This window comes from Rhagoletis zephyria, unplaced genomic scaffold (genome assembly GCF_001687245.7).
Source record: "Rhagoletis zephyria isolate East Lansing unplaced genomic scaffold, Rhagoletis_zephyria_1.1 Rzeph_scaffold_00108, whole genome shotgun sequence".
Taxonomy (NCBI): domain Eukaryota; kingdom Metazoa; phylum Arthropoda; class Insecta; order Diptera; family Tephritidae; genus Rhagoletis; species Rhagoletis zephyria.
This window is the reverse complement of record NW_016157192.1, coordinates 423,743-450,285: the sequence shown is the minus strand read 5'-3', so window position 1 is coordinate 450,285 and position 26,543 is coordinate 423,743. Positions and strand designations below refer to the sequence as shown.

The window sequence follows — 26,543 nt, the reverse complement described above, 5'->3', positions numbered from 1 at the left end:
GTAATGGTTAAAACAAAAGGAAAGCGTGCGATATAAGTTTTTTTCGTTTCCTACGGACGCAAATCTGGCAAAAAAGTGGAAGCAGTTCTGCCGGCGAGGAGATGTAAATAGATACATGAACTTCACTAGCTACTTATTTTTGTTAGTACCTGATTTTTTTTAGTGCTGGTATGAGGTAATGCACCAGTGGATAAGGTCGCCAGGCGCTAATTCAAACGGCATCTTACCGCGCTGTTACGTACCTAATACAAAACAGTGCCCAAATTATTATACATTTGAAAGTTCAGCTTAAATTATGTTTTACTTAGAATATTTGTTTCCAAAGAAGACACACTCATGCATCCTCTCGGAGATGGTACAAAAGTCGTCAAATCAAAGCTGTGGGGTCAACAGCTGTGGAGTTTATGGTGGTTGGCTACCGTCCACAAATATAAATATGCACTCACTTTGCTGCACACCTTCCTTTTGGTCTACATGAAATTGCAAACACTGTTAATACATCCATTTTTTCATGTGCTAAAAATCGTACCTACCTAAAGGGCTACATGTCCAAAATTATTGCTACGTGTTCCTAATTAATCAATCTTTGTATATTTATTGACTCCTGCAAAACTGGGCCATGTAATAAAAAAATTAACACATTTTTCTGCATTGTTTACATATTTTTATATGCGTTTTGGCATTTCTCTCTCGCAATTGCACCAGGATGACGTCACGCAAAAATTACGCTCAAAAATCCTCTCTCATTGGCGCAATCTTGTATTCTATCATTCTTGCCTCTTACCCACACACTTGATGAAACGTCAAAAAAAGAGCAAAAACAAACAGGAGAAAAATGTGTGAAAGTAGACTGCGAAACAAAACGTAAATTAGCGGAAATTTTGAGGCAAGATTATTTGCTTTTATTTTGTGTATTTTGTTAACAATTCACTATGGTTAACAATGAACTAGCTATCCTTCCACAACACAGGTAAAGAAGTACTGGCAATTGCACGCATCTTCGCAAATCTCCAATGTGCACACATTTAGATGCTTTTGACAGGGTTTCGTGATGGCGAAATTAGTGGCACTAAGGAACAAAAGTAAAAAAATAAGACAGTAAGCGCACCTGCATTCAGAAAGCAGCAACCAAAAGTAAACAAACACTTTTCAAACTGAATGCAAATTTGGAAAACCCACGATTATTTGCTTTGTGAAAGCCGATTGGTAGGACATTATTATTATTGTTATTTTATTTTTTTGTTCGTAGGAGAGGGAAATGCTTCCCCGAGTGTGGGACTCCCACCGAAGCGAGTTGGGCTACCCACTAAAACCCAAACTCCCACCGCCCGCGCAAGAATACCGCAGCTGGCACCGCAATTCTGCATGTCTTCAGATGCATGAGCGCGCTGCTAGAGCCTTGGGGCTGCTCTTTTGTAGGGGCGTTTCATTCGGGTGTCCTCAGTAGACAACCGTCCTCTCGTTTCCCTGTAGTGAAACTCCAAACTAGTCAGGAAAAATGCTAGTTTACAACTAGAATTTCCTGACTGAAACCGAACTAGTCGAAAATTACCAGACTTGTACCAAGTAGAAACTATTTATTCATGCCCTGTTTTGACTTCAACAGTTTAATACAATAAAGTAAACAAAATATTATAACTAATATTTTTATTGAGCTTTGTACCACGATTGCAAAGCTCAATAAAAATATTAAAAATAAAATGTTAACAAGCCACAATAACATTGACAAAATATTATAACTTTTTTTTGGGTATATTGTAAACCATTAAAGGGAGTACGTATTCAATTATACAAGACCTGTTAAATAATGATTAATATTAATAATGATTATTAATTAAAGCATATTTCTTTGGATAACCGTTTAATGAGTAATAATTAATTACGTAAAAAACGTTAATTAATTAATTAATTTTATTTACATCATTATTTTGTTATTTTTGATCATTTTCAATTATTTTTGACTTGTTTTAATTACACGATTATAATTATTTGATTAATTTCTATTATTTATCATCAAGAAAAACTATTGACAAAAGCTAAGAATATTTAATAACTGCTTAAATTATTCATTTATTTCATTCTTATCCAAATCTCAAATTTTAAACATTAATTATTACTTTTGTAAAATTTGAAAAAGAAAAGACTGGAATGTGCAAAGTTAATGAATTTAATTTATTTTAATGAAAACTTTTATTTTTATTTTAGTTCACTCAAAAATGAACCAAAGTCTTCATTTTATTTTTAACTAAAATGTTTTCTTTTGCATATTCAATATTATTAAAAAAGATAAAAATATAGTATTTATTGTACCGGAAACCTTTTACTTTTAATAACCCTTAAAGAAAAATGTGTAATATATTAAAGTGTACTTAATCAAAAGTGTTTTATTGTATATTCATGAATTCATTTTATTTTTTGACTCCCAAAGTAGTGGATTTGGTCCATAATTGGACTAGTATTTTTCTGTCTATTTTTAACTAGTATGAGACTGGTATATTTCTGACCGAAATCTGACAATTGCCATCTCGTAGGACATCCCCATGTTAAAAATAGCAGTTGGTTGCATGGAAAAAAGATAGTTGACTGACTAGTTGGGCATGTGGTTCATACTAGTTGTGAAGTAGTTTACAACTAGTACATTTGACTACAGGGTTGTAGCGGAGTACGAATTTCACGTATCTCGCAACTGCTTCCCACTTTTCTGCGCTGGATATCATTACCCCAACTATGTTGTTCGGAGTTATGTCTCCGTGTCTTTCTTCCAACATTCTGCGCGAAATCAAGAAGTGTTCGCAGGTGAAGAATGTAAGGTACACGTTATCTTCGACGTTTCCACAGTAGTGACAGAACGGTGAGTCCACCCTTCCCATTCTATGAAGATATTCTCGGAAGTAACCATGACGGGTGAGGAATTGCGTCAGGTAGAAATCGACTTCCCCATATGGTCTGTTCAGCCATGTTTGAAGGTCGGCTATCAGGGAGTGCGTCCATCGACCTTTTGTGCTCGCGTTCCAGTTTTGTTGCCATTGCTGGATCAGTTGCTCGCGCGCCCTTGCCGCGGCAGCTGCTCAACCTATCTCGGCACTGAGATTTTAAATCTCTTTTCGCTCGTAAGCGAGTAGCTCAATTGGCATGACGCCAGAAATAACTAGGACCGCGTCCGCGGACACTGCACGGTATGCAGAAGCAATGCGTAGTGCCCCTCTGCGCTGGACCGAAGACATTTGAATCCGGTATTTTTTGACTTTCAATGCGTCGGCCCATATTTCTGCCCCGTACAGGAGCACCGATTGGACCGCTGTCATCAGAAGCTTCCTGCGGCATGGCTTCGGGCCGCCCACGTTCGCCATCAGCCGGCTTAGAGCCACCGTGCTCTGCGCAGCTTTTCCACATACTCCATAAGTGTTCCCAGAATGTGAGTTTGCTGTCAAGCTTCACCCCTAGGTATTTTGTAGACCTAGAAGTCGTCACGAGTTGAGGTCCGACCATCATATTTATAATTGTTGGGATCCGTTTTCTGGTGAGAAGCACGTTCTCCGTTTTGGCTGTAGCCAGTTGCAGACCGTGATCGCTCACCCATCCACTGACGTTGCGCATGACCTGGTTTAGCTTGAGCTGTGCTAGCTGGACATTTCTTGGTGTTATGACGGCGGCCACGTCGTCCGCGAAGGCGACAAAGAAGGCGCTCTGCGGCATTTCCGTGCGCAACAGACTGTCATACGTGGCGTTCCAGAGGTCCGGGCCAAGTACAGACCCCTGTGCCGCTCCGCCGGTTATACGTCTCTTTCTCTGACCTTGTGTTGTGTCGTACAAAAGCCAGCGGTCTTTGAGGTACTACCGGATCATATCTAGCAAGTATGTTGGAACCTTGAATGACCGTTCCAAGGCCTCCAGCATGTCGTCCCATCTTGCCGAGTTGAAGGCGTTCTTGACGTCCAGTGTGACTAGCAGCACTATTGGCCGCGCCTTGCAGTTCTGGCATACGCTCGCTACTTCGCCAATTGCTCATATAGTTGAGTGTCCCTTCCTGAAGCTATGTTGTCGGGGTGAAAGGCCTCCCGCGGTTTCTATGGCTGACGTCTAGCGTATTTTGAGCAGACTCTCCATCATTTTGCCTGCTGTGTCTAGCATGCAGAGTGGCCGGAAGGATGAAGGAGAGTTTGGGTCCCCTTTGCCCTTGGGTATAAGCACCAGTCTCGCCTTCTTCCATTGGCCTGGGAAGACCCGGGCCCTAAGGCAGCTGTTGTACATGTTAAGCAGAAGATCAGGGCTCGTTTCCGCTGCTAACCTGATTGCCTCCGCTGGTATTCCTTCTGGGCCTGGAGCCTTGCCGGCTTCATGCTTCGCAGGGCTAGCTTCAGCTCGTCTGTCGAAAACAGTGGTGCCTCGGCTTGCTCCTCGACGAACACTGTATCGGCTCTTAGTGGGTGTGTGGGAAATAGCGCATCCACTATATTCTTAACTCCGGCCTCATCCATCGCTTGCGATGATGTATGGAACTTTTTCATCACTATTTTGTATCCCTGGCCCCAGGGATCGCGATCCACTTCATCACATAGCGCTTTCCAGCAGTTCCGTGTACTCTTCTGTATCTCGGTCCCAAGTGCTTTCTTAGCGCTTTTGTAGGCTGCTGCTCTGGTCAGCGCCTCAGGTCTACCAAGAGCGCGCGTTGCGAGTCTCCGCATTCTATGGCAGGCCCTTCGCAGCTCAGCAATTCGGTCATTCCACCAGTATACCTGCCTTTACCTGACCATGCTCTCCTCTGTGGCATTGAGGCTTTGCATGCCCGGTGAATGCAGCGCATAGTTTCTTCGACTAGCTTAGTACAAGACTCCCTGTTGTGGATCTCTCCCATTGTGGGTGAAATACCTTGGGAATCTGCTAGGAGTGACGTATCGAACTTGCGAACATCGACCCTAGACGGGTTCCATCCTGGTTTTCTACGTGTTTGCCCTCGCGTTATGTCAGTGACTTGGAAGGGGATGTAGTTGTGGTCGCTATCACTCAGGTCTTCCATCACTCTCCATCCGTCAGCCCTTCGAAGAAGGCTTTCTGAGACCAGGGTTATGTCAGGGATAGAGTATCCAAAACCCCGCCTTCGATATGTAGGGGTCGTTCCGGTGTTGAGGATGGTCAGGCCAATGCGGGCTGCCATTTCAAGGACCGGTCTTCCCCTGGTGTTTGTTTGGGGCATACCCCATTCCACGCCTCTTGCGTTGAAATCTCCAGCAACAATTATGTGGCCAGTTATATCGCGGAATTCGTCTTCAAGGTCTTCGAGCTTTTCCCTATAGACAGGGACTGTGTCGTTTGGAGACAGGTAGCAGCTCACCAGAGTGATTATTATTATTATTATTATTAAACAAGAACCATTAGTACAATAAGAATTTTCTTCTTTTTTAGCACAACAAAAATTTGCATTAATTGAAATTAATAACACATAAACTATTACCAAATTAATATAAAATATAAAGACTTAAACTAAGACTTAAACTAATGTTGATGGTCGCTCCAGCTAATTGGAGAAATGAGAATATATGACTTTTTTTTAAGTACTCTTGTTTAAACTGCGTCTTGTTATGATTGGAATAGAATTCCAAGTTCTAATCGCACTGATGAAAAAGAGCCTAGTCGATGTTATAAAGTTATAGTTGGGTACAATAAGATCCTTTGAGCGCTCAGACTTCGGGAATATTCATTTCTCATAGAGGTAGAAGGGCGTCTTTGTAGAGATAAGCCGGAACAGAAAAATACAGCTTCTTGCCTTTAAGTAGTCCTGGAGTTCACATGCTAACAGACTTGCCCTCCATTTCGATATGTGATCAAACTTTTTTAAGCCGTCCACATACCGAGTTACATGATTAGGACATGCATATGGTTTTTATGACGAGGTAAAGAAGACTTGTATAATTTCAGTTGGTTAAACTCTAATATCACACTCAAATAGATTGATGAACACATTTTAAATTATGAGTTAATACATTTTTTAACTTTAAACGATTTTTTTTTTATTTCAAGGGATTTATAGAGGAAAAAGGTAACCAAGAACTTTAATAACTGTAACCCCATTATTACCTCTGGAGTAACACCTAAAGCCGGTTGAGGTAATCTGGTGGGTAACCAAGACGAGAGCCTGCCTATAATTCTGGGTACCACCTACCCATTACCTTTTTTTAGGTTACCTTTTTAAGTTTAAAATTATATAAGTATGTATAATTTACCGTTTTTTCTTCACTGTAAAAAATTACCCAAGGGGAAGTGAATCCATTTTATAATTTATTGAGTTGAAACAATGCATTGCAATGCTATATTGCATATAAAACATAAACAAAACGAAAATATTTCAAATGCATAAATCGTTTAATGTGTAATACACTACATAAGTGTATGTAAGTAAAATTCATATGACACGAGTTTAAAACTATCATTTTATGTTTCAAAAACTTGTATACATATGACACATTGTTTTTACAATAAATATTTCATTGTAAATAATTACAATACATATTTATAAATACTTATATTAAGTTTAAGGTACACATACACAGTCTTGTAAACAGTATTGCTATCTTGTAACATTTATAAAATTAAGGTATTTACAGTGGTTTTCATCCTCAAAAAACATTATTATCTATGTTATAATTTAAAAACACCATCTTCGATAATTTGGATGACTTTATGTTTTCTATTTTTATACCCGAGCGCACTTGTGCACAAGGGTATATTATTTTTGTTCACATAACGGTTGTTTGTAACAGCCAAAACGAATCGAGATAGATATAGACAAATGTATACATAAATGATCAGGATGAAAAAAGAAATCGATTAAGCCATGTCTGTCTGTCCGTCCGTCCGTCCGTCTGTCCGTCTGTCCGTCTGTCCGTCTGTCCGTGTACACGATAACTCGAGCAAAAATTTAGATATCTTAACGAAATTTGGTATGTAGGTTTCGCTTAATCCAAGGTAGGTTGGTATTGAAAATTATTGAAATCGGACTAAAATAACGGCCGCTTCTCATATAACGGTAAATTTCAGAAATGCTTGAAACTTCAATATTTCGAAATTGAAGGACGCTAATTTACTCAAAATTGATACACCCCGGCTTACCATCTAGCGGAAGGTTTCGGAAAGGTGAAAAAACATATTTAATATTTGCGCCGGGTATTTAATGTTCGGCTCCGCCCGAACTTAGACTTTCTTACTTGTTTGTGTTAGAATTTGTCCCGCATACGAAAAAATTGGTTCACAAGGGACTGAGGTCGCTGGCATGCATAGTCTCGTTTTCATTATTTCGTATAATCTTGGATAAATGTGTTTTCTTTGATTCCACCATAGCAATGGGCAGTGATATTTGCCATTCTTATCCTTTCCTGGGCAGCATAGGTTCAGCTAAGTATTTATCTAGTTCTACTATTGCAGATGCGAGTTGGTTTTAATTTTGCCTTAAATTTTGCTGAACTTCCGCATCAAAGTCTTTCCGCACTTTATCTAATCGCTGATTTTGTATATTAGTAAGATTTACTTCCTCTTCCCTGTCTACGTCACTTTCTAAGGAGATGTCACTCTGAACTCTTACACTTGCGAATTTGTTGTACAGCATCCGTACAGTGGTCTTATAATTTGATTCGTTTATGAATCCAAACTTTTTGAAGCGCGGATCCAAAACTGTAGCCTGTGAAATTAATACGTTTTTTTTTCAAGTCTATGAAACGGTCATTAAGTTCTCCAAATTTTAGGACTAGTTTGCGCGTTGTTAGTACGAGTTCTGCAGTTCGAAATGAGTGTAGATGTTTTGTCGGCTCTTTAACGTAAAATATGAATGTCGAAGAACTAATATGATTTTGCGTACTTATCAAAGTTGTTATAATTTCAAACATCTCCATTATCTCAATGCTTTGCTCAATAACTACCCATTCGTCATTTGCCAAAATGTCTACATTGCTTCTTCATTAACTCGCGTAGAAGATTTAATTAAAGCCAGTGATGAGATCAGTGAAGTTTTTAACATTAAAAACCGCTTCAACATTTCATATGTCGGAACGTAATTAATTACCTTAAGAGGCTGCATCTGCATACCCTCCATTGTCTGTTTTAACTGCGAACTGGCGTAACTGCTTTTGGTAAATAGTCGCACAATTGCCTTCACTTTTTCTAAAACCACTCCAACTTCTTTCAAGCCAGACTGCGCAACTAAATTCAACGTATGGGCGAAACATCCCCAGTGCCTCCCACCTCCTCCACGCACAGCCGCTTTCATATCCCAAACAATGACAGTAAATTTATGCGCAATATTCCATTCTTTCAATACGTCTGCTAACATTTTAGTTATGTTGACAGCCGTATGTCGATTTGTGTATGACATACAAGTCAGCAAATCGGATGCCAGAAATGCTGGCTTGTCGTCGTCAACGATGTAATGCGCAGTAACACTGAAAAAATGGTCTTGTGCTCGCGAAGTCCAGCCATCTACTGTTAAACCAACAGCAAACGCCCTTTTCAATCGTTCTTTCACCGGTTCCATTACTTCCGAGTACGCGTTTATCAATAGAGTTGAAGAAACCGACTTTCTCGCTGGTAGGTGATAATTTGGATTCAAAAGATAAACAAATTTTTTAAATTCCGAACTTTCAACAATGCTGAAGGCATGGTACTCTTTAACAATCAATTTAAGAACCTACCTCTCTTTTTCTTCCTTTTTTTCAGTGCAATTGACTTATTAAAGTACCGTGCAATTGGTTGAATGGTTGGCTGGTTGGTTTGCTGCAGTTGTAGACTTTGTGGAGGGGGAGGTCTCGATTCGCTATTATTTTCATTTACTACGTTTCCAGTCTGCCTCGCAATAATCTGGGTAGGGTGCTTCCGCTTCATATGCCGAAATAATGAACAAGTTGACTTGTTTGCTACTGATAACTTTTGGCCATAGCTCTTGCATGTGACTTTGTGCTCTTTTTCCTCAGAAAAATTTAGGCAGATGTCACTCGTTTTTTTGTAACCATTTTATTGTACTGTAATTAAATTAAAAGTTTTAAAATGTGTCATTCAATTTTAAGTAGTGCAATAGTAGACTATCTGTGCAATGGCTTTGTATACAGGGTGTCCCAGAACTCAACGTCAAGCCGAAACGGGGTGACAGGATTGATTGTAACCATCATGAGAAAAATCAGAAAAAAATCTATCCCATGCAGTTTGAAAATTATGGGCATTTAAGAAAAACCTAGAAATTTGGTCAAACTGTAACCATTTTTCGGTTATTGTGGTTCATTTTTATTATTTTTGTTCATTTAAGCTTGGGAACCTTAACCCTAAATAACATTTCTAGAACCTAAGTAAAAAATAACGACACAATTGCCCTAAGTTTTCTAGAATTAAGACTATTTGTTAAACTATGAATTTAAAATCTTTATAATTTGTCGACTTAGAAAGGCCCTCCTTTAAAAAAAATGTACTAAAGTGCCTTGGCAAGTGCCATTAAAAGTTCGCGCACTTAATCAGGACTGTAAAATGGTACAATACTTGTTAGTTTCATACTAAAAAAAACGAGTAAAAAAATAAAAACCTCAAGTAACCCGGCGTTAGGTTTGAGTTCCACAGAAAAGTTCTATAAACAGCTTGACCGAGACGCAATTATCTATTTTCAAGTATACATACATATCGTTGCATGGATGAAAGATTGTCGTAGGCGCAATTTTGACGATTTTTAGTTCTAGATACAGTTATATATTTTGAAATAAAGTCTTACGATTGGTGTTATCAGTTTTTAGATATCTCCTTTAGTTTCCGAGATATTGACTACAAATTTTTCTATAATTGTGAAAATTTTGTTAGTGATGCAGCCATATTAAACTAATCAATATCTTACCATTTTTGGATATCTCCTTTAGTTTCCGAGATATTAGTAAAAGGTGTCGTTAATTTTGTAGAAATTTTGATCTCATTTTGTCGTATTTCATACAAAGTGGCTGCCAAATTGTGGACAAATGACGCTTACGACAAAATTTTACTAAAGAAAATCCTTCATAAACTCAAAGCTAATTAACATTAAACATTAATAATTAAATAATTTAAGAATTTTGTAAACTAGTAACATTTCCAGAGACTTTGGAGAATATCTATCTTCGCATTTTTGAGAAATTGCATTCCAAACTTCAATCGCAATTTCCCACAACCTGCTGAAATCAACATACGACAATCTTTTACCCAGGCGACGATATGTACTTGTTGTTGGTATGATTGCTGTACTGAGTGCTTGCGTTTGCTACCTGGTTTTTTTCTAACCTGTATGGCCAGTTGGCCGCTGTAGCCAAAGAATTATATAAAACTTTCCACAAGGAACGCGATGAATTGCCAAATGAAATGTGAAATGTCTTAACTAGGCACTTGGTAAATCACCTGGAATCTTAGTCAGATTATTTTTCGGATGGTAGTAGTAATATCGGTTTGGTACAAAATCCATTTATGAAGCATTCATAGCTCTCCAGAGTACTTCGACATTGAAACACACATTTTAATCTGTGTCTCTGAAAGAGTTTTGGGTTAGTGTTAACAGTAAATATCATGAAGTCGCTAAAAAGGCCATTTTAGTTTTGCTTCCTTCTGTCATAACGTATTCTGTCAACAGCGTTTTCAGCTTACACTTATGGGCCATTCCATTGTGACTAGTGGGACATTTTACTCCAGAATGTCATAAATTGTAAATTTTAACTATGCCGTCGGAACTTATACAACAGCGGAAGATATTTTTTTAACATAAAATGATAACCAATATATAAAATTGCTTTAACAAAAATACCAAACGATTTCTTAGTTTTATGTAACTATCATTTGAATGAATGTGACTGGTGGGACATTGAAAATAACTCTATTTTACCCTTGTGCACTCAAAGATGAATTTTAGCCAAAAGACTTAATTTGGACGAACAATGTATTTGTGTTTTGAGATATGAATTATACGCTTTCGTTTTCAATAAAAATGAGGTTTATATAATCTTCATAGAAAATATTTAAAGTTGTGACTGCTGGAACATCTCCTTATGGCTGGTGTAAAGTACTTATGCATGAAATAAAAGTTTCTAAATGTAGTTATTTAAACAGAGGTGGCTACTGAAATAGAGATAATTAGGGCATATTTAAATTTTTTGTCGTTTTCCTCTTTTCAATGGAATGACCCTTAAACAAAAAACAAATTCATGTCGAAATTGGATGCTACCCCAGAAATGCGCATGCAGCTTTCAGACATTATATCGAACTACTATTTTATACAATAGTTAATAACAGTGAAACAATTTCATTCTTCACATTAAAAAATAAAGTATGTATACTATTTCTAGTAAATGTTTTTATTCATATTTAAATTGCACTGCCTTCGATTTTTAGTAAATTGATATGGGGTTCCATAAAATGAAATCTTAAAAGTTTAAGAGCCCCTGGTATAAGATATCAATCGATCTTACCAATTTAACTGACCAATTTATATTTTGGGGTTTGGAATTGATAAGTGGAATAGATGATTCCCATACTGCCAAGTTGCTCCTCTATTTTACCTGTTGTAGTCTTTTTCTCGGGGAGAGGCAGGCACGTGTTGACATTATATGTGAAATCGAAGATACCTAATACCTAGTACTGGTGTTAGAGCGCTGGCGCCACAGAAATTGCGCCATTGCCCAAGGTTAGCCCTCCCTTCCCATTACTAGTGAGTAAAAAATCTACATCCGAATCCATATGAAACATTTTTAAAGTTTTATATCTTTACGCTTGAAATCAAATCTTATTTGGTCCAAAAACTCTATGTAAAACTTTAATATATTGGTCTTAAGTTCAAAAATTTCAGAACAATTAACATTACTTTTCATAAACATCTCAGCTTTTGTTCCAACAAAAATGTCAGATATTTTGATATGATTATTTTCATTTTTCAAATCAATATTAATATTGTAACTGACCGCATCTTTTTTAATAAAGTTACTCAAAATTACGAGATAATGTGCTTTGATATTAGCATATTGGTAAGTATGGCAAACGAGAGCTTTCAGCTTGCATCTCTTTATTAAGATTGGGCAATTATGTGCAAAATATACGATAGAAATAAAAAATAGCATTGTGTTTGAGATATACCCAAGATATTGTGGGGTTTTACCGAATAGTAGTCCTAAAATTCCTTCAGTTCATGTATCCCCTTGAGACTGTGGGAAAATAAACTATATTTGCTGCGGCAGAGTGTATCAATGCTTTTCGGCAATTTTTTACCAGCGTAGCTTGAGAAAAGGTGAAGCGAGTGGCATGTGCTCTTTATACAAAATAAATCGGTTTCTGCACTCAATAATGTTTTCAGCCCGCCCAAGTCTCCAGCCATAACATTGGCTCCATCAGTGGCCAAACCAATTAGGTTTCTTATTTTTAAAGGCAGGATTGGCAAATGTTTGAAAGGTACAATTGGCAAATATTTATATGCAAAATGATGTCTGAAATATATATTTTTATAAATAAGAACTTAAAAATTTAATTCAACTATCCGCCCAAAATCATACTTTGCCTACCAACCTACAAAATGAAAAAGAAGCGACCAAATTTGGTCGGAAAAGACAAATAGTGGCAACAAATGTACATATGTACATCAGTGTTGCCAGGTTGAAAGTTTGGTCGTCATTTTGAAGATTTTTTCTTTATGTGTAAATTTGGCTGGTTCTCAAATTTAAAGATAGTTACACAGACAACTAAAATAAAGCCCGCGGAATTTATTTCTCTTTCGAAATAGAAATAAGGTCCACCGACAAAAGTCATCATTAATTTGAATTTCTTCTTATAATAAAGGGAAACAAATATTTAATTTAATGTAATCATCAAATTAATTTTGATTTAGTATTGGAATAAAACACGGGGGGTTTTGGATGTATTCTAAAATAAACAAGAGCCTTTCCCTTTTTTTAGGAAATAAAGCCAAAAAGGCAATAACGCCCGCGGTGTTTCCTAAAAAGGAAATAAAACCCACGGGAGATATTTCGGAGGGCGTTATTCCACTGTACCGTACATATTTTATTGAGCGAAGGGAATTATGAATAAGTTCTTTAGAAAAACTTGTAAGTATGAACAGTTTTTAATGCACAAATTTAAGTGGCAGTTTGAAAAAAAATTAAGATGAAAATACGATTTTATTGCAATTAAAACAATTTTTGTTAAAAGTAATGCGAATTTTAAAAATTCGTAAAAAAGTTAAACTCTTTATTTTTTACTCATAGCAAACGGAAGTTAGAATAAATAAAAAAAAACCAAAAGAGCTTCCTGATTCTATTTATTAATTTGTTTTATATGTTGACGACTTTTACAAGCAAATGACGATTTTTGAGAACTAAACTGACGATTTCCCACTTCATTGACCTGGCAACACTGATGTACATACACAAGGTTGTTACATATCCATACATTCATACCCTGTAGGGAAACCCCGAACTGGTGAACCAAATTTGTAGTTCCGTACTAGATTTTTATCGCCAAAAACGAACCAGTCCGATAGTAACTAGATCGCCACCAGTTCAAAAGCGGCGATATGTGGTACTTTTAAAAAACAATTTTAGAAATCTATATCTAAAATGACGAATTTAGAACTGGTTCAAAACTATAGAAAAAGGGATGCTGAACGAACTAGATCTCATCTGGCGAATTTTGAACTAGTTCGATACTACTGAAAAAGGGATGCAGCGGGGGGCTTGTTTACTTTAAATAGATTTTTGCTTGGCGGGTTTTTCGTTCAAATACGCTTTCAGTCTGCACGTCGCAGATGCTTCTTCATAACAGTCAGCACCTCTGCAAATTCAGCTACAGCCAAAGGTATGTAAACGTGTTTTCAAATGCAAAATTAAATTTACATTCATTCAAACAAATTTGATTTCAGATTGAAAGTACATTTCTCTGCAAAAAATTTAAAATTGCTACCATGGTAACCCAAAAAGAAAACATCTTGTTACGTTTTTTGTTTACCCAGTATAGTTTCAAAACTATAGAAAATGGGGTGCAAAGCGAACTAGATCCCATATGTCGAATTTAGGACTGGTTCTGAACTATGGAAAAGGTAATGCAGCGGGGGACAATTTCCAATTCCTATGACATCGCTGTGTTAAATTCGCCAGTTGTTTGCATGATTTGGATTCAGCACCAAGAAATGATAAGTTTTACTCAGGTGGTAAAAAAATCAATATTTGTACAAACAATTAGAAAAGAAAAAAAGAAATACCTAACTTACCTGCGTACTAGCATTTTCAACGCGAATAGAATTCAACAAGGTGGGTTTGCATCGTCAGCTTTTTATCAATCATGGTTGTATTTTAGTGCATTTAAATTTGTATATTCTTGTAAATTCCGCAACCTCATGAGACACCACAGCTTATAATATTTCAAATTATTTCAGGGTTTTACTATCTCGGAGTAATATTAGTTCAAAAAAAGCACTAAAAAGGCACTAGGCACTAAGTAATTTTTTTTGGCGTTTTAATTTTCAAAAAGCACTAAATCTAGTGCTTAAAGCACCTAGTTGGCAACTATGGCTGCAATGATTCAATAATACAAGGTTCGATAAACTGACAGTTGTCTGTCTCGCACCGCTCCCTTAGCAGTGGCATCGTGTTGCTTTTTTGCAAATTTACTTGGAAAAAGTGTAGCTTTGCTGTGAAATAGAAGTATAAGCTTTGCAAATACCTAACTCACTGTTTATTCGATGTGAAAAGTTCTTTTTTAATATTGCCTGATTATAAAAAGGCATGACCATCGAAAAAGAAAATAAACCTAAGAATATCGGCGTCTTGCGCTCATTTGCAAATAGTACCACTAATCAATACTTATTTGCGTGATTTAGTTATTTGCAAATAAAAAATTAACTCAGCGTTTATACGGCAAAGTTTATCATTTTGCAAATTGTTATTTGCAAATAATACGTGCGTATAAACGTAGTAAATGCATATGAAGAACATTTAACTGATGAAAACATAAATTGTTTTTAAATTGGATGTTTACATAAATCTCATACGAGTTTTATTTTAATTTTGAGTCCCTTTGCAGTTTTTATACAGCTAAATAGCACATAAATTACGTAATTCACGTAGATATATTTATTAATATTTCGTTCAAAATTTCGTTTAAAATGCCAGATTTCCTGCAAATACATTAGAATTTACAAAAGGATTTTTACTACAAATGCCTACTTTGCGTACTTTCCTACTACCATTTTCGCAACAAGGGATTGCATTCTTCCCCTTTCTCTGTCCTTCGTAAATGCAACTTTTTGTAAGGGAGAGTCATCGCGGCTGTCAATAATTATCTAGCCTTGTAAAGGGTGATTTTTTTGAGGTTAGGATTTTCATGCATTAGTATTTGACAGATCACGTGGGATTTCAGACATGGTGTCAAAGAGAAAGATGNTCAGCTTTTTATCAATCATGGTTGTATTTTAGTGCATTTAAATTTGTATATTCTTGTAAATTCCGCAACCTCATGAGACACCACAGCTTATAATATTTCAAATTATTTCAGGGTTTTACTATCTCGGAGTAATATTAGTTCAAAAAAAGCACTAAAAAGGCACTAGGCACTAAGTAATTTTTTTTGGCGTTTTAATTTTCAAAAAGCACTAAATCTAGTGCTTAAAGCACCTAGTTGGCAACTATGGCTGCAATGATTCAATAATACAAGGTTCGATAAACTGACAGTTGTCTGTCTCGCACCGCTCCCTTAGCAGTGGCATCGTGTTGCTTTTTTGCAAATTTACTTGGAAAAAGTGTAGCTTTGCTGTGAAATAGAAGTATAAGCTTTGCAAATACCTAACTCACTGTTTATTCGATGTGAAAAGTTCTTTTTTAATATTGCCTGATTATAAAAAGGCATGACCATCGAAAAAGAAAATAAACCTAAGAATATCGGCGTCTTGCGCTCATTTGCAAATAGTACCACTAATCAATACTTATTTGCGTGATTTAGTTATTTGCAAATAAAAAATTAACTCAGCGTTTATACGGCAAAGTTTATCATTTTGCAAATTGTTATTTGCAAATAATACGTGCGTATAAACGTAGTAAATGCATATGAAGAACATTTAACTGATGAAAACATAAATTGTTTTTAAATTGGATGTTTACATAAATCTCATACGAGTTTTATTTTAATTTTGAGTCCCTTTGCAGTTTTTATACAGCTAAATAGCACATAAATTACGTAATTCACGTAGATATATTTATTAATATTTCGTTCAAAATTTCGTTTAAAATGCCAGATTTCCTGCAAATACATTAGAATTTACAAAAGGATTTTTACTACAAATGCCTACTTTGCGTACTTTCCTACTACCATTTTCGCAACAAGGGATTGCATTCTTCCCCTTTCTCTGTCCTTCGTAAATGCAACTTTTTGTAAGGGAGAGTCATCGCGGCTGTCAATAATTATCTAGCCTTGTAAAGGGTGATTTTTTTGAGGTTAGGATTTTCATGCATTAGTATTTGACAGATCACGTGGGATTTCAGACATGGTGTCAAAGAGAAAGATGCTCAGTATGCTTTGANGCACTAAGTAATTTTTTTTGGCGTTTTAATTTTCAAAAAGCACTAAATCTAGTGCTTAAAGCACCTAGTTGGCAACTATGGCTGCAATGATTCAATAATACAAGGTTCGATAAACTGACAGTTGTCTGTCTCGCACCGCTCCCTTAGCAGTGGCATCGTGTTGCTTTTTTGCAAATTTACTTGGAAAAAGTGTAGCTTTGCTGTGAAATAGAAGTATAAGCTTTGCAAATACCTAACTCACTGTTTATTCGATGTGAAAAGTTCTTTTTTAATATTGCCTGATTATAAAAAGGCATGACCATCGAAAAAGAAAATAAACCTAAGAATATCGGCGTCTTGCGCTCATTTGCAAATAGTACCACTAATCAATACTTATTTGCGTGATTTAGTTATTTGCAAATAAAAAATTAACTCAGCGTTTATACGGCAAAGTTTATCATTTTGCAAATTGTTATTTGCAAATAATACGTGCGTATAAACGTAGTAAATGCATATGAAGAACATTTAACTGATGAAAACATAAATTGTTTTTAAATTGGATGTTTACATAAATCTCATACGAGTTTTATTTTAATTTTGAGTCCCTTTGCAGTTTTTATACAGCTAAATAGCACATAAATTACGTAATTCACGTAGATATATTTATTAATATTTCGTTCAAAATTTCGTTTAAAATGCCAGATTTCCTGCAAATACATTAGAATTTACAAAAGGATTTTTACTACAAATGCCTACTTTGCGTACTTTCCTACTACCATTTTCGCAACAAGGGATTGCATTCTTCCCCTTTCTCTGTCCTTCGTAAATGCAACTTTTTGTAAGGGAGAGTCATCGCGGCTGTCAATAATTATCTAGCCTTGTAAAGGGTGATTTTTTTGAGGTTAGGATTTTCATGCATTAGTATTTGACAGATCACGTGGGATTTCAGACATGGTGTCAAAGAGAAAGATGCTCAGTATGCTTTGACATTTCATCATGAATAGACTTACTAACGAGCAACGCTTGCAAATCATTGAATTTTATTACCAAAATCAGTGTTCGGTTCGNCGTCAAGTCTAAAGTCTACAGAAATAAGCCAGCAACTATTCCAGCTTTGGAAGACAACATTTCCGAAGAAATTCGGGCTATTCCGGCCGAAATGCTCGAAAAAGTTGCCCAAAATTGGACTTTCCGAATGGACCACCTAAGACGCAGCCGCGGTCAACATTTAAATGAAATTATCTTCAAAAAGTAAATGTCATGGACCAATCTAACGTTTCAAATAAAGAACCGATGAGATTTTGCAAATTTTATGCGTTTTTTTTTAAAAAAAAGTTATCAAGCTCTTAAAAAATCACCCGTTATTATTGAATCATGCATCGCTGAAGCGCTGTGCGCTTTATTTTAATTTGAGCATTGTTATGTTCCATTTATTCGTTTTTGTCCCTGTTTTTGTTTCATATAGAGCAAAGCGTTGCTATGTTTGTGCGAATGTGCGAAAAAGCTCGTTTTTTTTTAAATATTTTATTTACATTATTTAATTTTAATTTCATTTGCTTCGACTTTACTGCGGCTGTGAGAATTTCCTTTACCAATTTTTTATACATTTTGCTTACAATACATTTAGCTTTAATAACAGCTGCAATCTAACCAAATAATGTACATTTGTACAGATTTGTACATTTGTACATTTTGGCAGGCGCAGAGTGGTGTTGTCTAGAAATAATAGCCCGCAGTTATAGTCAAAATAAAGTCGACTCTAAAGTTAAAAGCCACCAGATATCCCATTGAAAGTTATGTCAAAAAGCTGCTTTTAACTTTAGGAGTCGACTTTATTTTGACTATAGCTACTCGCCAATGAGTTTAGCTCAATAACCACTTTCCAAACAACACCACTCTGTAACTGTTAAAATGTACAAATCTGTACAAATGTGCCAATCTTCTGATCCCTGCTTTAGATGTTTATCTTCATAGGAAGCTGCGAAAAAGGTTAAAATTTAAAGCTAAGTGCATAGTATACATTTAGGTTTTATGTTCTTGCAAATTATTTTGAAATTTACACACACTTCTATAAGAAAAGCATACCTGCTTTCGAACGAAGTATGTATATCTAGTATTACAAGAATACACATATAGCATTCTGTGGAGGCATATGTATGTAAGTTAACAACATACAAATGTATGCATGTATATCCATACATGAGCAAACATGCCATACGGAGTTATAACCAGGGTTGCCGTTTTGGGCTTTTCCTACCAAATTGGTAGGTTTTTTTCTCGTTGGTAGGATAAATAGTAGGACGCTTAAAATTTTGGTAGGTTTATTTGCTTATAAAACAGCAAAAATCTTTGGTTTGTTGTAGTATGTCACTTTAGGTTTGTTCTACACGAGCCCGCGGGTGCCCAAAACAGCCCAGAAAGCGTTCCTCACGCTAGATAAATGGGTAATAGAGAGCGAATGCGTTCCACTTTTAGGTCATAAACGTCTTCTTCTTTGTGCATGAAATAGCCCAGACTTTTTTTCGGGCACAAATGTGCACAAGGGCAATTTCAAATAAAAGCTGTTGTTGTTTAAATCCGAAAGCAAATTTTATAAAACACAAACGTGGAAAATACCACAGAATTTTCAGAAAATGTAGTTATTTGGTAATTTTATTAGCCATATAAGATAAATACACGTAAATCGGAGGATCTCAACGGTTTTAACCGCAACTTGAAGAAATTAATGGCAAACCCGCAGCGCGCACATTTTTCCCAGACCGGCGGCTCCTAGAGCCGGGCATTTGGCAAGCCTAACCGTGCGATTTTTCACGCGATTTACTCCGAAGGCTCTATTAGAACTATAAACTATGCGGATTTTTTCCCCTTCGCAATTTATTCGAAATTTTGAGGGCGTAGAACGGATGTGAGATTCGTGTTCAACGGGTCGAATTACATGTCGGTACGTGGGTCCGGTTAAAAGCTTCTTCTTGTTATTTGGCGCTGTAACCGCCTAAGAGATTTTGGCCGAGTTCAGCAAAGCACGCCAGTCGTTTCCCTTCTGTGCCAACTGACGCCAATTGGAATCGCCAAGTGAAGCCAAGTCCTTCTCTACCTGATCTTTCCATCGCAGTGGGGGCCTCCCTGTTCCTCTGCTACCACCAGCGGGTTCCGAGTTTAATACTTTCAGAGCTGGAGCGTCGGTGTCCATTCATACAGCTCATAGTTCCATCGTCTGCGGTACTCGCCGTCGCCAACGCGTAAAGGCCCGTAAATCTTCCGCAAAATCTTTCTCTCAAACACCCCAAGAGCCGCCTCATCGGATGTTGTCATTATCCATGCTTCTGCGCCATATACCAGCACGGGAATGATGAGTGACTTATTGAGCGTGGTTTTCGTACGTCGAAAGAGGACTTTACTCCTGAATTGCCTACTCAGTCCAAAGTAGCACTTGTTGGCAAGTGTGATTCTGCGTTGGATTCCCATGCTGACATTATTATCGGTGTTAATGCTGGTTCCCAAGTAAACGAAATTCTCTACTTTCTCGAAATTGTAACTGTCAACAGTGACGTGGGTGCCAAGGCGCGAATGTGCTGACTGTTTGTTTGATGACAGGAGATACTTCGTCTTGTCCTCGTTTACCACCAGACCCATGCGCTTTGCTTCCCTATCCAACTTGGAAAAGGCAGAACAGACTTCGCGGTTTTTGTTACCGATGATGTCGATGTCATCGGCATAAGCCAGCAATTNAGGTCTTTTCCAATTCTGACGGAGCTGGTGGTATTGCTCAACGTCATTTAACACAGCCGTTTGAGTTTTGAGGGGATACCAAATTCAGACATAGCGGCGTATAGGCAACTCCTTTTAGTGCTGTCTAAAGCGGCTTTGAAGTCGACAAATAGGTGGTGAGTGTCGATCCTTTTCTCGCGGGTTTTTTCTAAGATTTGGCGTATTGTGAATACCTGGTCTATGGTGGATTTTCCAGGTCTAAAGCCACACTGATAAGGCCCAATAATTTCATTGACGGTGGGTTTCAGTCTTTCACACAATACGCTCGATAAGACCTTGTAATCTATGCTTAGAAGGCTGATCCCGCGGTAGTTGGCGCGAATGGCGGGGTCACCTTTCTTGTGGATTGGGCAGAGCACACCTAAATTCCAGTCGTCGGGCATGCGTTCATCTGGTCATATTCTGACCAAGAGTTGATGCATGCACCTTATCAACTCCTCGCTACCGTGTTTGAATAGCTCAGCTGGCAGGCTCTCAGCTCCAGCAGCTTTGTTGTTTTTCAGCCGCGTTATTGCTATACGTACCTCGTCATAGTCAGGCGGNTAGCTCAGCTGGCAGGCTCTCAGCTCCAGCAGCTTTGTTGTTTTTCAGCCGCGTTATTGCTATTCGTACCTCGTCATAATCAGGCGGTGGAACGTCGACTCCGTCATCATCGACTGCGGGCTCGGGTTCTTCTTCTCCATAACTTTCCGTGCTGCTACCATTCGGTAAGGCGGAGAAGTGTTCCCTCCATAATTTAAGTACGCTCTGAGCATCGGTTACTAGGTCTCCATTGTTGAGCCTACAGGAGTACGCCCTGGTCTTGAAACCTTCCGTAAGTCGCCTAACTCTTTGGTAAAATTTTCGGGCATTCTTCCTGTCGGCCAGCATTTCAAGCTCTTCGCACTCAAGTATTTTGGCCTCTCTCTTATTATTGCGGCAAATACGTCTCGCTTCCCCTCTCAGATCCCTATAGCGGTCCCACATAGCGCGCGTTGCGCCCGATCGCAGCGTGGTCCTGTAGGCGGCATCTTTTTTCTCTGCAGCTTCCGGACACTCCTCATCGTACCAGTTGTTCTTTCGGGCTCGCTGAAATCCGACTACTTCTTCGGCGGGGGTACTTAATGAGCGGGAAATGTGGTTCCACTGCCACACATTTCACTGGTTAAAAGCACGCACCAAATTTTTATGTGTGCTATGTATATACTATCTATTATTCTGATCTTTTTGTTTACCTGGAACCCCTATTTTAGGTATAAAAACAGCAAACAAATGTATTTATTGCCGTCAAACGCCGTTTTCTTAAATGGTAGGAAATAAGCCATTTTGCTGGGTTTTTCAACCCCCTCTAGGTAGGAAAGAAAGTTTTTCAGTGGTAACCCTGGTTATAACGCGCGGTACCATACCGCTGCTGCTTGAGCAAGCCTTTGTAATGAAAACAGCTCCTATAAAGATTTTATTTTGTTGCTTTACATAGAAAAGTACTTTAAATGTAAACTGAACTATTTTAACCCGTTGTTAAATATATGGATGTCAACAGCATATCATTATCGTCGAGTTCGACATTATGCATATAACATGTGATCGGTAAAGCAGTTGTTGTATTTAACCGGACCTTCTACCTCCGAGTTGTATTAGACCACTCCGGTACGTTAATTATAGACAATTATTTTCCGTTTACTTTTACCATCCCATGGCACACGACTATGCAGCATTATCCACATCGCCTTAACAGTATTCAGAAGAAACACATCGTACTCAGGGCTGTCAACTTGGTTCAAACCGTGCCATTTTTGGCCGTATTTTACTTCTAATGGCACTTAGTTTTTCAATTTGGCACAAAGTGCCAAAGTGGCCCTTTTGAAAAATAATAATATTCCAATACATTTTTGTGAAATCCTTACGTGTACATCTTTTTGTCAACTAAAATTTTCTAATTTCTATAGTGTTTCAATTGGTTTATATTACTTTGCATTGGACTTTTGTTTTAGTAATGTGTTTGTAATTTTATTGCTAAATGAGAAGAACTAGTAAGAATTACACCTTTTTTGGCACTTTTATTTTTTTATTTGGCACATTTTGGCACTTTTCTATCCCCAATATGGTACTTCATAGCTAAGTATAGTCGGCAGCCCTGATCGCATTAACTGAAATTTTTTCGCTTGCGGGGTAGTAGAAGTACCTACGTATGTACACTTTTAAGATGCATGTATGTGAATTATGCGAGGATTTTATTGTATATCTGTATTTCACTAACTCCCTGTGTGAGGAAACCAAACAAAGTAATTCTTAACGAAGTGCCTAAAACTTAACAGTTTGGAATGTTAAACACTGTTGAAGGTAATTTCCGGTATTTCTCTTACTAGCGCTTGAAACTATACTTATTATTTACTACCGCCGGCGGCTTTAACAAATTTATAGCGAGTTTAGGTTCTTTGGCAAATTACGTTCTGTTAGTCATAAATTTTACTACGCCAGTAAAAAAAATTATATGTGCAATACTTCAACTACACCTTTTCAAGTTCGTATTGAGAAAATGTAAAATTATATTGAGAAAAAGTAAATTGAAATGAGATTGCGTTAATTGAAATTGAGCAGTGTAAGTTAAAATTGAATTGGGAATTTATAACTTGATATTGAGAAATGTAAATTCATAATGAGAATGTGAAAATTCAAAATAAGAAACAGTAAATTCAAAATGAGAAAAAAGTAGATTCAAAATAAGATAATATAAATTTGAAATGAGGTCTTGTGGGGTACTGAAAATCAAATTTTATTAAAAACAACATTTATCAATGTAAGTAAACAAAGATGCGACCAAGGAACATTACACCCCAAAATGCAAGTGCTTCTGTATGAAAATTAGTTGAGTGCGGTACAGCCCTTGTGAAATCTCCCTCAATTATTGTTATTTTCGCGTTATCTATAACTGTTTCCAAATACTGTAATCTCTGTTCGCAAAGTCCGGAGGGATGAACATTTGACACAGGCAGGTTCGCTTTTACTTCCATTTTAACTTTAGCCCAAATGTTCTCTATTGGATTTAACATTGGCATTGTCGCAAACTATTACCAAAGCCCGCACATTATTCCCCATGTTTTGCCAACGCTCAATGAGTTTTGAGCTTGAAAAACCAATATTTACTACACCTTTTCCAAGAGTACTTCAGAAAGCATTAAATGTACTTCAGAATAGACAGTTGTACTTCAGAAACAGTAATACTTCAAAATAATAAATTGTACTTCAGAAAATGTAAAATGTACCTTCAGGATAGTCAGTTGTACTTCAGAACCATTAAAAGGATTTCAGAAACTATAAAATGTTCTTAAGATTAGTCAATTGTACTTCAGAAACCGTAAAAAGTATTTCAGATAGTCAAAAGTACTTCGGAAACCATCAAATGTACTTCAGGATAGTCCATTTTACTTCAGAAACCATGAAATGTACTTCACAAACCGTAAAATGTACTTCAGAAGACGAAAATTCGTACGCATTGTAATTATTTCAATAGTATATATACGGTGACCATCCGTCCTGTATTATACGGGACAGTCCTCTTTTTTGACCCATTGTCCTGTTAGTTTACTTATTTTATACGTGACGCCAAATGTTCTGTATTTCTTTTAATGCCCTGTACTTGTCCCGTTTACAGTATTTCCATGCCTTGAACCAGTTTTAAGTTATTATTTTCTAATTTGAATGCCTGTGATTCGAATTCAGGCATACATACAGTGACCAAAACAGGAATTAGGACCCGACATTTTAGTAACTTTTGGCTATATTTCCTTGGTTTATTTAATGTTTATTATTTATTTTACCATATAATACAATTTTTCAACTTTATGTAAAAACTATAAAAATTAGTTCTGCAAGGTTTCACTAAAATTTCAATCTTTATATTTAGAATCTTTCGAAAAAAAATTTTGGTTTGCATTTTTGTAATTTATTAAAATTGCGTATTATAAAGTGCAAGTGCGAGTGGAAAGTGCTGTTTTAAAAAATGGTCGAACGAAAAAAAAATTCCAAAAATTAATGGTAAGCCTTAGCGACTTAAAATTGCACTTTATTATACTAAAATGTAACAAATTTTACGGGGTAAAAATCTCGAGAAAATTATCCTACAGATTTGTTATGTTACTATAAGGATACCATTTCAGGGCTAATACATCTAGGATCATTGAAAAAGATCTGTAGCTGTTGTGGAACAAATTTGAACAATTATTTTTGTCCCGTATTCGGCTCTCATAAATATGGTCACCGTAAGTATATATTATAGTGATTTTAAATATATTTACTTTTTAATATATTTTCAAATTACAAGTACATTAGTTTTTTCGCAATGCATATATATTTAAGAATGAAACAATTAATTTATTAATTCAGTTTAAAATTATGTTCCAACCGGAATGTCGTATAAAGATAGTGCATCTGGATAAAACGTGGCCAACGACCAACAACTACCGCTTTTCCTTCGTCGTTGAACATACATTATGTATTACATAAATGCTTGCTCGGTAAAATTCGGACTATGAACAAATATATAGCCTTCAGCTTTATGCTAATATGGCAAAAAAAAAAACGTATGTTAAGACAAATATTGGCATTCCAGCTACATTTGGTCCGGGCGTTGTCGAGCAAAAGCTCTCGTACTTGGAGCGACTTATTGACGAGGCAAAAGCGACAGTTGTTGGTGGCGATTGTGGCAGATCCATTCAACATTCTACCACTTTTTACCCAGATGCACTATCTTTATTCGATATGCCAGCTGGTACATAATTTAAAACTGCATTAATAAATTAATTGTTTCATTCCTAAATATATAGACATTGCGAAAAAAACTAATGTACTTGTAATTTGAAACTGTATTAAAAAGTTAATAAGGGTATTCATCAAACCTTATAAATGCATTATAAACCGTATAAACTTATAATTGTGTAAACCTTATAAATAAACTGTCAAAATTTGTATGGAAACTCGTTTACGCATTTCTGATAAATTTTTCCAGCGATTTCACTGAATAAACTTGATAAACTGCAGCCAATGCAACTCTGTCGCAACTCTAGCTATGTTATCTTGGGCAATAATCGGGAACCGCATAAAAATTTTGCACGCAAATTCAACAAAAACGATATGATCCTGATAGAGATCTGGTTCAATTATTGCCCGTTCTGTTTGTTTTGTTTCACTGATAATTTAGCCGCACAGTTTGATAGCAGTGACAAATGAATTCATACACAAACAGATATTCTGTCATTGTTTCTTTAAAATTGCTTCAAATAAATCGCCTTTATGTTATATGTGCATTTATTTAAATAGATATTATCACGTAAATATAATTTTTTCCCATTTGATGAGTTAGTTTCTAGAATTTCTTTATCCTCGTGCTAGTAATATAAAGTTAGTGATACTGACCTCGATAACCAAAGAAAACATGACTATTGTCGCAAGTGTTACACTGACTACACACGACGAACATATCCGGCGGTTCACGAGCATGCTCGCCAAAAATCAAAAAATTTTGATTTTCTGCGAGCATGCTTGTCGTTTGGTAGCGTGGTGTGCGAGCATCGCATTGAAAACAAAAACAACAACCTCATTTTGTGTTGATGCTTGCAGTGTGCACATCGCGGATAAATAAGCCATGTGCGTTAATTGAATTTTTGATAAATGAGGCTAAATTACTATATGTATATGTATGTACATACATACAAGTAAAATATAAATAAATTTCCCTTCCATGTTTACGCTTTGAGTACAAAATCACAAACGATAGCGAGAATGTTGGCGCACATGTGCGCGGATGTGTTTGTCGTGTGTAGGCAGTGTAAACGAAAAGAGAGTGTGGGTCGTTCATGTAACATAGTGCGTAAACTTATAAGATTATCTGCTTGATAAAGTTATCGGTTTAGATGAATACCACTAATATATTTAAAATCACTATAATATATAAGTCATCGAGCTCACATCCGTGAGCCCGAAAAAGTTAAAGTTGTCCTTCCTAAAATAAAAGACAATAATTAGTTTTGTACAAGTGTATTTACCATTTGCTCCCGCTGTCCAAAATGGAATGAATACAACATATTTCTTAATACTATGACTTACTGTCTAACCGGCTGAATTAACTGCTGACGCTGCGCTTCCCATAGATTCAATTATGCTAACGTATGTTCGATTATTTTTGCATGCGAGTTCAATTACCCGCACTAGTTATGCGCGTGTTTGGGGAAGTGCGGCGTCAGCACATTCACACAGGTATGTGTGTTAGCCCCCGTATTAACT

The 26,543-nt window shown here is 36.7% G+C and overlaps 2 protein-coding genes across 6 annotated transcripts in view; one reads left to right on the top strand and one right to left on the bottom strand.

Moving 5' to 3' along the window:
• LOC108377602 (uncharacterized) overlaps positions 1 to 26,543 on the top strand; it is a 380,884-nt gene that overhangs the window by 16,018 nt on the left and 338,323 nt on the right. The window lies entirely within an intron of this gene.
• On the bottom strand, positions 7,217 to 8,887 carry LOC108377634 (uncharacterized). Its single transcript, XM_017633907.1, has 3 exons — positions 8,679 to 8,887; positions 8,054 to 8,571; positions 7,217 to 7,672 (listed from the first exon to the last, which is right to left on the bottom strand). Exons 1-3 carry the CDS (start codon positions 8,866 to 8,868, stop codon positions 7,433 to 7,435), a joined length of 948 nt encoding a protein of 315 aa, XP_017489396.1. The 5' UTR covers positions 8,869 to 8,887; the 3' UTR covers positions 7,217 to 7,432.

What these genes read in the sequence shown, in the direction of transcription:
- LOC108377634 (XM_017633907.1), bottom strand. Translation starts at nt 8,868, where the DNA reads ATGAAGCGGAAGCACCCTACCCAGATTATTGCGAGGCAGACTGGAAAC. An exon ending in AAAAAGGAAGAAAAAGAGAG is followed by an intron (nt 8,572 to 8,678) that starts GTAGGTTCTTAA and finishes ATCACCTACCAG; the next exon opens with CGAGAAAGTCGGTTTCTTCA. An exon ending in TGCAGATGCAGCCTCTTAAG is followed by an intron (nt 7,673 to 8,053) that starts GTAATTAATTAC and finishes TTAATTTCACAG; the next exon opens with GCTACAGTTTTGGATCCGCG.